Source organism: Myotis nattereri (assembly GCF_964212035.1).
Source record: "Myotis nattereri genome assembly, chromosome: 2".
Lineage (NCBI taxonomy): Eukaryota > Metazoa > Chordata > Mammalia > Chiroptera > Vespertilionidae > Myotis > Myotis nattereri.
The window spans coordinates 128403938-128419555 of record NC_138076.1 but is presented as its reverse complement, the minus strand read 5'-3'; the positions used below and the strand labels follow the sequence as shown (position 1 = coordinate 128419555).

The window sequence follows — 15618 nt, the reverse complement described above, 5'->3', positions numbered from 1 at the left end:
GAAACTTTAGCTTTCCTTTAAAAAATTTAAATTGAGGCCTTGCCCACAATAAGAGTAAGAGTTATCACCAAAAATAACATTTTAGAACCTAGGGCAGGGCAACTTCTAATTATTCAACATCTGCTCTTTTCATCCTGGGAATGACCTTCCTCCCCTCTGAAACCGTAAGGCACCTTATCTCATTTGTAGCTCAGAATGTCATATATACCTCATTTTACTTTCTATCTATGAATCTCTTACATATGTGGGATATCTAACTCTCTTGTGTATATAGGTAATTAAATTTGGTTATTTTCTCTTGTTAATCTGTCTCAAGTCAATTTAATAATTATCAGACCAGGCAAAAGAACCTAGGAAGGTAAAGAAAAATGTATTCCGCTTGCACAATAAGAACTGAAAATAATCCAGGATACTCTTGGTCTTTGAAGGAGCAGTTTCAGAAGACTGGTAGGGCAAAATCCAGGGCTTGATGAGTTAAAAGTTGAATGAAAGTTAAGAAGCAAAAATGAGGATAAACTGTGGATACTTTTATGTTGAAAGTTCATATACTGAGCACTAAGTCATAGCTGAAAAAGCAACTCTGTTAAATTGGTATCAAATATAAAAATATTTATAAGGTGGCCCTAGCTGGGTGGCTCAGTTGGTTAGAGCTTCTTCCCATACATCAAAAGGTTGTGAGTTTGATTCCCAGTCAGGGCACATACCTAGGTTGTATATTCAATCACTGGTCGAGGTGGGAGGCAACAGATCAATGTTTCTCTGTCACATCAATGCTTTGCTCTCTCTCTCTCCTCCCTCCCTTCCTCTCTCTCTAAAAATCAATAAAAGGCATTAAAAATTTATAATGTGCTTTAAGTACATATTTTATATCTATTTCTTAACAAATGACCAAAGAAATGTACCCAAAATTATTAGCTCACACATAAAAATACATTACCAGCAGGTAAAGGGAAGATTCATACTTCCCAAAAGCAGTGGTTTTCCCAGACATTTTAATAAGTTAAAACAGTCATATTTTATAGTTCTACATTATCAACCACAGTTATGTGATCATAATGTTTTTCCTTTATGTGGTATCCTTTGTGTTATAGCAGATTAAGCAAGAGGCATCTTTTTTTTTTTTTAAGAAAAGCATGAAGAAAAATTATTTTACAAGTAGAATGAAATCAAGCTATCTTCTTTATGGGGGTATAAGACAAGAGTTCTTACCAATAGCAAAAGAAAAGCAGTTATATTGTTGAATACTGTCTTAAGTAATTCTATTTTAGTTTAATTCTTAAAATGGTCAGGCAAAATTGCCAAGAAACAGAATGTATATGTATGTGTGTGCTTACTGCTGTATTGATAATTATAAAAAAAAAATTTTAAAATAATTCTTGACTAAATTTATTATTTTAACAACTTGCTATAAAATCTTCTAAACAAAGCATATCATTCTTTATTAAATAGAATATGCTAAATATAATTTAACCTTCTTTTGGTAACATAACCTTCAATAAAAACGTAACTTCTGTACCATGCTGTAGATGCTGGTATAGATTATTGCTAGTCAAGGACAGAATAGATTATAACAGTAAAGGAGGGAGGCCATGATAACAGAGGACAGATTTAAATTAAATAATATAAAAATACTATTTTCACAAACTAATTGTTTAAGATTAAACAATGATATTGCATTTAAAAACTATGATACTATACCTACCTCTTCAGAGCAAGATTAGCCTCTCCCCCATGACCGGAATCATTACCAGCATCATGAACTGCCTGATAGTGTTTGAAAAGTTCATCAGCAGATCCAAGAGATTTCATACACTGGGGACATATGAAACCCTATAGGAAAAGTAAGAAAAAGATTTCAAAATAGTATTTAATATTGCAAAATAAATGTGTGTGTGTGTGTGTGTGTGTGTGTGTATATATATATATATATATATATATATATATATATATATATATATATTACAAAATATAGTCCAGTGTCTTATTCACATAATGGTGCCATTAAATAAATTATAATTTATGATATTAATCCCAAATTCTGGTTTTATACAAAGGTATATCACTAACTATTCTGGTTGAAGTTTTCAAAATATAAAGAAAGCCCTTACAACCATCTTTTAGGTTGAATAAATTAATGGCTAGAGTATACAATTCTATCTGAAAAAATTAATTCTAATCTAGAAGACTAGTTGAGAAAGTTATATTATTATATTCTCCCTCTCTCTAGATATCCCCATTAGTAAAATCTCTGCTCCAATGTACTTCATAGGAATGAAAACAATAAAATTAAGAACATGAAGCATTCTTATCACTGAATGAGGAAAAGGGTAATATACTAGTGGCCCAGTGCACAGAGGAGGGGGTGTTCCTCAGCCCGGCCTGCTCCCTCTCCAATCTGGTACCCCTCGAAGGATGTCCTACTGCGGGTTTACAGGGATCGGGCCTAAACCAGCAGTCAGACATCCCTCTCGCAATCCGGGACTGCTGGCTCCTAACTGCTCACCTGCCTGCCTGGTTGCCCCTAACCACTCTGCCTGCCAGCCTGCTTGCCCCCAAACAACCTACCCCCCGCCAGCCTGATCACCCCTAACTGCCCCCCTGCTGGCCTGTTCAACCTCACCTTCCCTCCCCTCCCCACTGGCCTGCTCGCCGCCAACTGCCCCCCTGCTGGCCTGCTCACTCCAAACTGCCCCCCACTGCTGTCCTGACCACCTCCAACTGACCCCCACTGATGGCCTGCTTGCTCCCAACTGCCCCACCTGCTAGTCTGCTTACCCCCAATAGCTCCACCCCCCACCAGCCTGGTCACCCACAACTGCCCTCCCTCTTGGCCTCTAACCGCCTCTACCTCAGCCCTGCCACCATGGCTTTGTCCAGAAGAACATCCGGAAGGTCTCCTGGAAGGTCTCCCAATCTAATTAGCATATTACCCTTTTATTAGTATAGATAGAGGCCTGGTGCACATGTGGGGGCTAGCTGGTTTACCCTGAAGGGTGTCCCGGATCAGGGTGGCGGTTCCCTTGGGGCATGGGGCAGCCTGGGAAAGGGGCCTGTGGTTGTTTGCAGGCTGGCCACACCCCCATGGGGTGAGGGTCCTTGCGGGGGGGGGGTGGGGGGGGAGGAGCATGGCCAGCCTGGGTGAGGGGCTGAGGCTGTTTTCAGGCTGGACACACCCCCTTCAGGGTGGGGTTCCCTGCTGGGGTTCCTGGCCAGCCTTGGTGAGGGGCTTAGGACTGTGTTTAGGCTGGCCACACCCCATTCAGGAAGGGAAGTCCCGCTGGGGTGCTTGGCCATACCCCCTTCAGGATGGGGGGTCCCGTTGGGGTGCCTGGCCAGCCTTAGTGATGGGGCTGATGGCTCTTTACCCTGGCCAAACGCCCCAGCAGGGACCCTCACCCTATGAGGGGGTAGCCAGCCTGGTTGAGGGGCTGATGGCTGTTTGCAGGCTGGCCACACCTCCTTCAGGGTGGGGGTCCCTGCTGGGGTGTCTGGCCAGCCTGGGTGAGGGGCTGAGGGCTGTTTCCAGTCTGGCCAAGCCCCCCAGTGGGGACCCTCACCCCATGAGGGTGTGGCCAGCGTAGGTGAGGGGATGAGGGCTGTTTGCAGGCTGGCCATACCCCTTTCAGGGTGGAGGTCCCCACTGGGGTGCCTGGCCAGCCTGGGTGAGGGGTTGATGGCTGCTTGCAGGCTGGCCAAGCCCCCCAGCAGGGACCCTCACCCCATGGGGGTGTGGCCAGCCTGGGAGAGGGGCTGAGGGCCATTTTCAGGCTGGTCACACCCCCTTCAGAGTGGGGGTCCCCACTGAGGGCGCAGCCAGCCTGGGTTAGGGGCTGATGGCTGTTTGCAGGCTGGCCACGGTCCCAGGCAACCCAGGCTTCCAGACCCTCCTTGAGCAGAGGCCACAGCAGCTGGAAGCAGGTATCTGGGATTTATTTAGCTTCTATAATTGAAACTCTGTAGCCTTGAGCGGAGCTCAGGGCCGGCCAGGGCAGGTGGGAAGCTTGGCTTCCTCCATCGCCAGGGGCAACCCAAGCCTCCTGTTTGCTCCAGCTCTGTGGCTGCAGCCATCTTGGTTGGGTTTATTTGCATAGTCGGTCCTGATTGGCTGGTGGGCATGGCTTGTGAGTATAGCAGAGGTACAGTCAATTTGCATGTTTCTCTTTTATTAGATAACTCATAATTACCAGAGTATCTACAATGGTTGAGAAGTAAGTCTCCTTGCTAACCTAAGATTAGTACTGCAAAAGCCTAAAATTAATATACAGTCCCATAGAATAGGAAAAATTTATACATAACCCCCAAATTATTATATGGTTATGGCATATGTAATTCTGCATGACTAGTCTCCCAATGCTCTCTTGACATCTCTAACTCTATATACAGCATGCTTCAAAAATACTAAAGTACCAATGTTTCCCTCAACACATCATAGTACTTTACATTTTTGTGCCTTCACATATACTACTTTTTCCTCCAGCACTATCCTCATTAGCTTGTCAAGTTTCTACATTCACTTAATACACAAACACATCTATGTTTCCCTAATGGCTAATGTAGAATTTTGAACAAAATTTTGTTAAAAAATAACAACGGACACAATTAATACCTTATAGATTATCAAACCTTCCAAGGGAAAAACTGAGCTAAGCAATAAGTACTCTGAACATGTAAAAACTAAAAATAAATAAATAAAAATGCTGCTCCTTTGTTGGATATTATGCAAATACCATATCTTCACATCATTTATGTGCATTATGTGACAGAATCAAGGCTCACTGGGTATTGGGGAGACCTATATGTAAACATAGACATACATTACCAGACAATGCTATAACACAAGTATATATTAAGTACTACATAAACACAGGGAAAGAAATATCCAACTCTGCCTGTGGCAGCAGTTCTTGCTTTATAAAAAATAAAGACAGATAGATAGGTAGATGACATTGAAATCAGGTACTAAAGAATGAGTAATATTTACTTGTGAGAAGTAAAAGAAAGGCATCCTAAGGAAGTGGAGGAGCATGAACAAAGATGCAGAAAGAGGTATAAAATAGAGTCATGCTGTGTTTGGGAAACAGATGTTCTGGTCACAGAGCCAGAGTGAATGATGGGACAACAGGTGAATGCATGCAGTGACCCCCTATAAAACTCCTGGAATTAGCAAAGATAGTAGTACTGAGGATGTGCCTTTGGACATCAGAATAATGCCATTTGGCCCAGAGATATTTGGCACTCAGCACTACCTTTTTAATGAATGAACATTCTGTTTGTTTGTTAATCTATGCTCTTTCTTCAAAACCATCTCGTATCTACCACCATGTTTCATAATGGCTCTGCATTGTGCTTAATTTGGCATTCTTATAACTTCTAATAATTGTTATACCTACTAGTTGGCATGCCATTAGTGTAACAGCACATGAACACCTATAATATTCAGCTGTCTTCTCTCTTTTTTGTCTCAACTTCTGCTAATATGTAGAATTAGAGTGTTCCTCAGAGAACTCACATCCCAACTTTAGTCTTCAAAATTTTGGCTTTTTGACTATTGTCTCTACTTCCAACTTTTGGCTCTAGGAATCTAGTATGCCAGAAAGCAGGTAAAGAGAAGATCACATTAAAGTATGCCATACATTCTTAAATTTTCTAAATATTACCAGGTTAATAGTTCAGAAAGAACTAATTCATCCCTGTAGAGAAATTTTAGAAATTCAGTAATATATATTTACTTTTAAAAATATTCCAACTATGTGAATTTTCCATGTGATTAGAGCTTGCATGTTTAAATAAAACTCCAGCCTAGCCAGCATGGCTCAGTGGTTGAGCATCAACCTAAGAACCAAGAGGTAATGGTTCAATTCCTGGTTAGGGCACATGCCCAGGTTGGGGCCTCAATCCCTAGTAGAGGGCATGCAGGTGGTAGCCAATCAATAATTTTCTCTCAACACTGATCTATCTCTCTCTCTCTCTCTCTCTCTCTCTTTCTCTCTTTCTCTTTCTCTCTCTCTCTCTCTCTCTCTCTCTCTCTCTCTTCCTCTCTGAAATCAATAAAAATATATTTTTTAAAACAACTGAATGAAATTCCAATTTTGAAACATTGCCGATAAAAATACATCTTTCTAAAATGCATATACTTCCTCACCTTCTTAAACAGATATTATATCTTTGCTTGGTGTCTCAAAGGCATAACTTATTAATCACTGATTTGGGTGTTATCCACTCTTAATTCTGGCAAGACTATTTAAATTTCTATACCTACATTTTACAGTTTTTTCTACACCCTGTCTTGTCTTTCAACCATCATTTATGAAAATCGTTTGCATGCTATTTCTAACCTGATATGCGAGTCTGCCATGGTTAGGAAGGGTTAAGATTAAGGAAAAGTTATTAAAACCACATCACTCATTTAAAATAAAAGTAAAATAAGCTCAGAATGAGTGTCTGAATGATACCCCATGAACAGTGTGCATGATCTTTAGTTCAAGGACTTTGTGATACTAATTCTAGACATTAAGAGACTCTACCTTTATTTTTCCCAAACTATTTTCAAGGGGATTGCGGTACTTCCCCAAAAGTACTGTTACCAAACAATAAAACAATAAAAATAGCCAGCTGCAATTATTTCCCTTAAGCAGTCCAAATTCTCACCAACTTAAAAAAAAACAAAAAACTAACCAATCTCTACAAAGTTTACTCAAGATTAAAAACAATAAATTCCCTTGCCCTGACTGGTTTGGCTCAGTGGAGATAGAGCATCGGCCTGTGGACTCAAGGGTCCCAGGTTCGATTCCAGTCAAGGGCATGTACATTGGTTGCGGGCACATCCCCAGTAGGGAGTGTGCAGGAGGCAGCTCATTGATGTTTCTCTCTCATCGATGTTTCTAACTCTCTATCCCTCTCCCTTCCTCTCTGTAAAAGATCAAAAAAATATATTTTTTAAAAAAAAACAATAAATTCCTTAATAAATTTCTTACTCTCATATTTCAGTTATCTGTAATCCTTTTTCAGATTCATTTTTTGCTAAGAACTTAACTTGATACTTATGGTACCCCTGATATACCAAATGTTCTTTGAATTAAAAGGAAAGTTCTTATCTAAGTGACAGGTAGATGAGATTGTCCCTTCTGATTTCGCCATAAAAAATAGTTAACCCAATCATTCTGGAAGGAAGACAACTGGTAAAATGACAAGCAGAGTCCCAAGAATGGGTTAGGCCTCTATCTTTATTTACAATGCTTCAACTAATTTAACTGAGGTCCTTCTATATGTACTATTTTCCCCATCACCCTAGAGAATGTCTGGTTTAATTGTTCCCAGGTAGAAGATTTTCTAGGTCCCCTCAAGTTGAAATAGCCATTGCACTCCTTTTACAAATAAAATCTATCATAGAAACTTCCTGGGGTAGAAATCATATCTTACTTTTTTGTCTCCTTTACCTACCGAAATACCTGGCAACTAAGAGGTACTCTATTAATATGTTAAATAAGTGAATGTTTGGCGAGATCATTTCCATATATATAAAATTGCCTCACAGAAAAAGTCTGATTTTTTGTCTTTCATAGTATAAAAAATTTCATTCTTTTGTGAGATTTATAGACAAAGCAAGTAAAAAAGTTATGTTTCTCTTTTTTTAGGACACAGTAATTTTCAAAAGAAATATATAATATACTAGAGGCCCGGTGCACAAATTTGTGCACCAGTGGGGTCCCTCGGCCTGGCCTGCAGGATCAGGCTGAAACCGGCTCTCTGACATCCTCTGAGGGGTCCCAATTGCAAGAGGGCACAGGCCAGGCCAGGCCAGGCCAAGGGACCCCACCGGGGCACGATTAGGGCCAGGGAGAGACACTGGAGGGCTCCAGGACATGTCCGGCCCGTCTCGCTCATTCTCAATCAGCCGAGCCCCAGCAGCAAGCTAAACTTCTGGTAGGAGGATCTTCCTCTGGTGGTCAGTGCACGTCATAGCAAGCAGTTGAGCGGCCTTAGCATATCATTAGCATATTATACTTTGATTGGTTGAACAGCTGACCGGACACTTAGCATATTAGGCTTTTATTATATAGGATATCAGGATCATCTGAGAAACTTTTTCAAGGACATTTCCTTCCCCTCACTGGATCCTATTCCCAGCTTTAGATATGCACCAGCCCCACACACTACTGAAAAACATTTCAGTGATCCACTGTTAATGAGTGTGAAATCTGGCATCTCCCTCAGGTCAGGGTAGATTCAGGTTCTGCTATATATTTTCCAAATAAAGAGAGTCACAGCTCACCCTGACCAGTGTGGCTCGGTTGGAGCATCCTCCACTACACCCAAAGGTAGTGGGTTTGAGTCCCAATATGGGCACATACCCAGGTTGGGGGTTCAAACCCCAGTCTGCTCAGGGCACATGCCGGAAGCAACTGATGGATGTTTTTCTCTCACGTGGATGTTTCTCCCTCCCATCCCTTCCTCTGTCCCCCTTCCCCACTCTAAAAAAAAAATCCAATAAATTTATTTTGAAAAAAAGACAGTAACAGCTCACATGTAAATTCCTTTTTCTATTAAGACTAAAGTGTTGCCAAAACCGGTTTGGCTCAGTGGATAGAGCGTCGACCTGCGGACTGAAAGGTCCCAGGTTCGATTCCGGTCAAGGGCATGTACCTGGGTTGTGGGCATATCCCCAGTAGGAGATGTGCAGGAGGCAGCTGATCGATGTTTCTCTCTCATCGATGTTTCTAACTCTCTATCTCTCTCCCTTCCTCTCTGTAAAAAATCAATAAAATATATTTAAAAAAAAAAAAAGACTAAAGTGTTTTAACCTAAAAAATTTTAATGCATTCATTAGAACATTAACTATGTAATAAAGATAGAGCTTGCAATGTTGAAATAAAATATTATCCACAGCATATTTCAAATTTCATGACAAAATTTATACAAAGATAATAACTTAAACTTGTATATTTGTTTAGATTCACAAAAAGACAGCTGCACCCAGTAAGAGAAACCAAGCCAACTTCCCAAGAGCCTCTTTTTATTATTGAACTTTCTTTAAGGCATGCATAATTAAAGCAATCCATATTCCCATGTAGCATAAAAAGTTAAGCGACACCAAGGCAAGGAAAAACAAAGCGATTCTGAGCAACCCATAACCAAGCTGCTAAAACAAAATATACAGGACCCACAGTAACACTGGAGTCATTAAGAAGTTCCTGTCCTCTTGTTTCATTTTCAGCGTGCACTTTCTGGTAATGCTCCGACAAATCAACAGCAGTTATACATCTTTTCATACATAACGGACAGATGAAACCCTGTGAAATAACAACTTTTAGGAGGATATACATAAAAAGTTTTATAAAACAAAATACAGAAAATAAAAGACATAACAGGAAAATAATTAGTATTATCTCTTTTAGAATATGTAAAGAAAATTTACAGGTACTAATGGCACAAAAGGTGGAAGATCTACACTTCTTTAAAAGTAGGACTTCTCGACCCGCCCCGCCCAAGCCCTGCACACAGGCATTTGCCGGATAGCCTCAGGCAAACGCCAGATTAGCACCTCCCTAGAGGACAGAAGTTCTCTCACTGCTGACACAGCTGATTCTCATAGCCACTTGGCCTGGAGGTCAAACCCTCCCTGGAATTAGCTACAACAATCAAGATTTAACTATAAAACCACAAACAAAGACCACTAGGGGGTGCACCAAGGAAGCATAACAAAATGCGGAGACAAAGAAACAGGACAAAATTGTCAATGGAAGATCTAGAGTTCAGAACCACACTTTTAAGGTCTCTCAAGAACTGTTTAGAAGCCGCCGATAAACTTAATGAGATCTACAAGAAAACTAATGAGACCCTCGATGTTATATTGGGGAACCAACTAGAAATTAAGCATACACTGACTGAAATAAAGAATATTATACAGACTCCCAACAGCAGAACAGAGGAGCGCAAGAATCAAGTCAATGATTTGAAATGCGAGGAAGCAAAAAACACCCAACCGGAAAAGCAAAATGAAAAAAGAATCCAAAAATGCGAGGATAGTGTAAGGAGCCTCTGGGACAGCTTCAGGCGTACCAACATCAGAATTATAGGGGTGCCAGAAGATGAGAGAGAGCAAGATATTGAAAACCTATTTGAAGAAATAATGACAGAAAACTTCCCTCACCTGGTGAAAGAAATGGACTTACAGGTCCAAGAAGCGCGGAGAACCCCAAACAAAAGGAATCCAAAGAGGACCACACCAAGACACATCATAATTAAAATGCCAAGAACAAAAGATAAAGAGAGAATCTTAAAAACAGCAAGAGAAAGAAACTCAGTTACCTACAAGGGAATACCCATACGACTGTCAGCTGATTTCTCAACAGAAACTTTGCAGGCCAGAAGGGAGTGGCAAGAAATATTCAAAGTGATGAATACCAAGAACCTACAACCAAGATTACTTTATCCAGCAAAGCTATCATTCAGAATTGAAGGTCAGATAAAGAGCTTCACAGATAAGGAAAAGCTAAAGGAGTTCATCACCACCAAACCAGGATTATATGAAATGCTGAAAGGTATCCTTTAAGAAGAGGAAGAGGAAGAAAAAGGTAAAGATACAAATTATGAACAACAAATATGCATCTATCAACAAGTGAATCTAAGAATCAAGTGAATAAATAATCCGATGAACAGAATGAACTGGTGATTATAATACAATCAGGGACATAGAAAGGGAATGGACTGACTATTCTTGTGGGGGAGAGGGGTGTGGGAGATGCGGGAAGAGACTGGACAAAAATCGTGCACCTATGGATGAGGACAGTGGGTGGGGAGTGAGGGCGGATGGTGGGGCGGGAACTGGGAGGAGGGGAGTTATGGGGGGAAAAAAGAGGAACAAATGTAATAATCTGAACAATAAAGATTTAATTAAAAAAAAAAAGTAGGACTTCTAAAATTACTTCCCATTTTATGCTCTAAATTTTCATTTTTTTATTTTTTATTATACTAAAGTTGATTAAAAATAAATACATAAATAAAGTTACTTATTATTAGTTGAATTAATGTTTTTTGTTTATGACACTTAATCCTTATTTATCTGAGAGCTATTATTAGCAAGTTACCTTTTATTTTAGAGCAAGAGATATTGAGTAGTTATAATAAATACCTTTATGTGATACAATATATTAAACAAAATGTCTTATAATGAAAGCAATTTTTAGTCTTCATCATATTCCTCTAGCCTGAGATCCCTTTCTTGCCCACATCGATAATTCCCAGTAGGTGACCCTTCATTCTACTTTTCTGAGGCAAATAATATCATTTTAAAACAATCTTCCAAATTTCTTATACCTCACGACATCTGTATTTTAAAATGTGTACTGATACACTGATCTATGGTTTAGGATTTTGTCAGATAGGAACAGAAGAAGGACAAGAAGATGGAGGAATTAATAGTATTGGGAAAAATAAACAAAATGAAGACAGTAGTGAAGGACAAGAGGTTATAAAATTATAATGTCATGAGTTTGGGAGTCAAAAATAGATGTGGATTTGAATCTCAACCTATGCTGACTATATGAGCTCAGTTTACTTTACTTGCTGCCAGTTTTCTCATCTATAAAAGGGGACGAATATTAGTAACTATTCTCTACGATTATTGAGTAGTACATAAAATGCTTAGTACAGTGCCTGAGACATTGTAAGTGTTCCCTAATACCAATCATCATTAAATGTATGGTTAGAAAGGAAAGAAAATAAAGCCTGGGAAGGTTAAAGACTGGAAGAAAAGAGAGGAAATTAAAATCTGAAATATTCAGCAAGGCCAAAATTAAGTAGTGAAAATATGATGAAGATTTTGAGAAGATAGGCACTTATGGTTAAGAAATGAAGAATAAGCCCTAGCCAATCTGGCTCAGTGGATAGTGGGTTGGCCTGCAGACTGAAGGGTCCTGAGTTTGATTAGGGTCAAGGGCACATGCCTGGGTTGTGGGCTCCATCCCCAGTTGGGGGCGTGCAGGAGGCAGCCAATCAATGATTCTCTTTCATCATTGATATTTCCATCTTTGTCTCCCTCTCCTTTCCTCTCTGAAATCAATAAAAATATTTTTTTAAAAAGAAATGATGGATAAGATTTTAACATTTCAGTTAAAATTATTCTGCTTGACAATAAGCTAGAGAAGGTACTGCCGTGGCTTGAGTAGCTAGAAAAGAGATAATAAAGAGCATTGGAATTGATAACATTAAGAACTGAGAGATGAGAATGTTCCTTAAACCACTAATGCCACTTAGGACAAAAGTAAAGGAATGCAAACAAGATTCCAAAGTTGGAAGGCAAGACAGGGTAGCAGTTAACAGCTAATCTTGGGTTTGAATCATGGATTCACACTATTCTTAGTAGATTTTAGGGCCTTCAATTTCCTCATCTGTTAAATGAGATAATAATAATAAACCATTTCATATGTGTTTCCTGAGAATTAAATGACATAATACATATAAAATGCTTATCATAGCACCTGTAACAAAGAAGACATTAATAAATGTTGGCTATCATTAATGTCATTGTTCCTCTTGTTAACAACCCTTAAAGGAGATTAGCTAGGAGATGAAAGTGAGGAACATGAATTCAATTTTGGGGGGCTTTGGGGGTTTTGTTGTTGTTGTTGCTGCTGTTTTAAATAATGAAAGGGATGTCTTTCAGGCAACCACAGTTCCAAGTGCTAGAACTACAAAGTAATCGTTCTTTAAAAGAAGGCATCAAAGCATTTTTTTTTGCTATCACAGTTTTACGCCTTTCTGGTTTCTTCACTGTAAATTTTCACATAAAATTACTCAACTGTTCATTCAAAAAATATTTACTGCCTTAGCCAGTTTGTCTCAGTGGATAGAGCATCAACCTACAGACTGAAGGGTCCTGGGTTTGATTCTGGTCAAGAGCACATGCCTTGGTTGTGGGCTCAGTCAGACATGCAGGAGGCAGCCAATCAACGATTCCCTCTCATCACTGATGTTTTTCTCTCTCTCTTCCTCTCTGAAATCAATAAAAATATATTTAAAAAAAGAAAAGAATGCAGTTGAAGTCAAAATTCCTTTAAAAAAATATTTACTGAGAATGATTACTGGGCTCCATCCATTAAGCTAAGGTGCTGAGAACACATATATGAACCTATTGGTTCTGCTGCTCTTTAGAGAACCCTAATATAACTCCCCAAAAAACCTGTTGGAATGAATAAATTAATTTAGTCAGATTGTAAAATAAAAGATAGGCATACAAAAGTCAATACATTATAGAAATACACAAGTGGAAAATAAAATTAGAAGCAATACTATTTACACTAACATAAAAAAATGAAAATTACCAATTAATAAATTTAATAAAATATATAACACTTTTACATTGAAAACTACAAAATACGGCTGAATGAAATTAAAGAAATTGAATTATATCATGTGCAAGAATTAGAATATTCAATATTAAGATGGCTTCTCTTTCCCAAATTAATCTGTAGGTTATATATAATCCTAATCAAAATCCTAGTAGAAGTTTTCTCAAATTTATAAAGAAATACAAAGAACCTATTACATAAGAGTAAAAACAAACTAGAAAAGGACAAAACTGGGAGACTTAAACTATCTAATTTGAAGACTAACTATGAAACTACAGTAATCAAGGCAGTATTGACTTAAATATACATCTACACAAATAAAAGACAAATATGCAAATTGACCATACCTTTGCTATGCCTTAAGCCACACCCACCAGCCAATAAGAGTGACTATATGCAAATTAACCCAACCAAGATGGCGGCCGGCAGCCACGGAGCTGAAGCAAGCAGGAGTCTTGGTTGCCCCAATGATGGAGGAAGCCAGGTTTCCCACCTGCCGCAGCAGGCTCTGAGCTCCACTCAAAGCAAAAAAGTTTCAATTATAGAAGGTAAATAAATCCCAGAATAAAAAAAGAAAAAAAGGAGAGGCTGGGAGCTTTCGTCGCTGGGGGGGCTTGGCCAGCCTGAAAACAGCCCTCAGCCCCTCACCCAGACTGGTCAGGCATCCCAGTGGGGACTCCCCACCTTAAAGGGGGTGGCCAGCCAGCCTGCAAACACCCATCAGCCCCTCACCCAGGCTGGCCAGGCACCCCAGTGGGGACCCCCACCCTGAAGGGGTGTGACCAGCCTGCAAACAGCCATCAGCCCCTCACCCAGGCTGGCCAGGCACACCAGTGGGGACCCCCACCCTGAAGGGGTGTGACCAGCCTGCAAACACCCATCAGCCCCTCACCCAGGGTGGCCAGGCAACCCAGCAGGACCCCCACCCTGATTCGAGACACCCTTCAGGGCAAACCAGCCAGCCCCCACCCATGCACCAGGCCTCTATCCTATATAATAAAAGGGTAATATGCAAACTGACCCTAGCAGCAAAACAACTGGGAATGACTGCTCACTATGACACACACTGACCACCAGGGGCAGACACTCAATGCAGGAGCTGCCCCCTGGTGGTCAGTGCACTCCCACAGGGGGAGCTCTGCTCAGCCACAAGCCAGGCTGACGGCTGCCAGTACAGCAGTGGTGGTGGGAGCCTCTCCCGCCTCCTCAGCAGCACTAAGGATGTCAGACTTCAGCTTAGGCCTGCTCCCTGCTGGCAAGTGGACATCCCCCGAGGGCTCCCGGGCTGCCATAGGGATGTCTGACTGCCAGCTTAGGACCAATCCCCCAGGGAGCGGGCCTAAGCCAGCAGGTGGTCATCCCCTGAGGTGTCCCAGACTGCGAGAGGACATAGGCCGGGCTGAGAGACCCCCCCCCCGCAAGTGCACAAATTTTTGTGCACTGGGCCTCTAGTATATACATAAATATCAATGAAACAGAATTAAGAACATAAAAATATAGCCACATATACAAGGTCAATTGATTTCTCAAAAAGTAAAAGTAATTCAATGGGAAACAAATAATACTGAAATAACCATATGGAAAAATGTGGTTTACATATCCATGTGGAAAAAATAAACATCAACCACTATCTCACACCATACACAAGAATTTTAAATAAATCAGGTTTACATGTACACACCCTAAAATGATTTTTTTTAAGTCAGAGGAAAGCATAGGAGAGTCTTTACAATCTTGTGGTGGTAAAAAAAAAAAAAAATGTATAGGAGGGGCCAAAAAGCATTAACCATAAAAGAAAAGGCTGACAAATTGGACTTCTCCTAAATTAAAAACTTCTCCTTGAAAACACCATTAACAAAATGAAAAGCAAGCCATAGACTCAGAAAAAATATCCACATCACATCTATCTGACTAAGGTATACGGCCTAAAATTAAGGCCCAATATTATGTGCTGCCTTGACAAGTGATGAAAAGGAGGGGTTTCAAATGGCCTAACTGCAAGTTCTCCTCCCCACTCTGCTCTTGCAGATAATGTCCTCTAGCCAAACAACCTTCTTTTCCATAAGAAACAGGGCAGGGCTTGCTTGTTATACCTGAGTAGTGGATTTCAGTTCCCTACCACCGTGTCATAGAACGAAGCTCAACCATTGAGTCACACTGGAGGGGCAACAATTATTAATAGATTTCTTTCCAGGGTTATAGCTGGGCACTTTAAGCTCACCATATCATGAACACAGTTTGGAGGGTCTTTTTTAAGACGTTTCCTTAA

General features: G+C 40.3%; 1 protein-coding gene across 1 annotated transcript in view; it reads right to left on the bottom strand.

Moving 5' to 3' along the window:
* Positions 1-15618, bottom strand: part of EEA1 (early endosome antigen 1) — a 160121-nt gene that overhangs the window by 100203 nt on the left and 44300 nt on the right. Inside the window, exon 3 of the mRNA XM_081083756.1 lies at positions 1703-1830. Within this exon, the coding sequence (XP_080939882.1) occupies positions 1703-1830 (128 nt within the window). The remainder of the gene's footprint in view (positions 1-1702; positions 1831-15618) is intronic.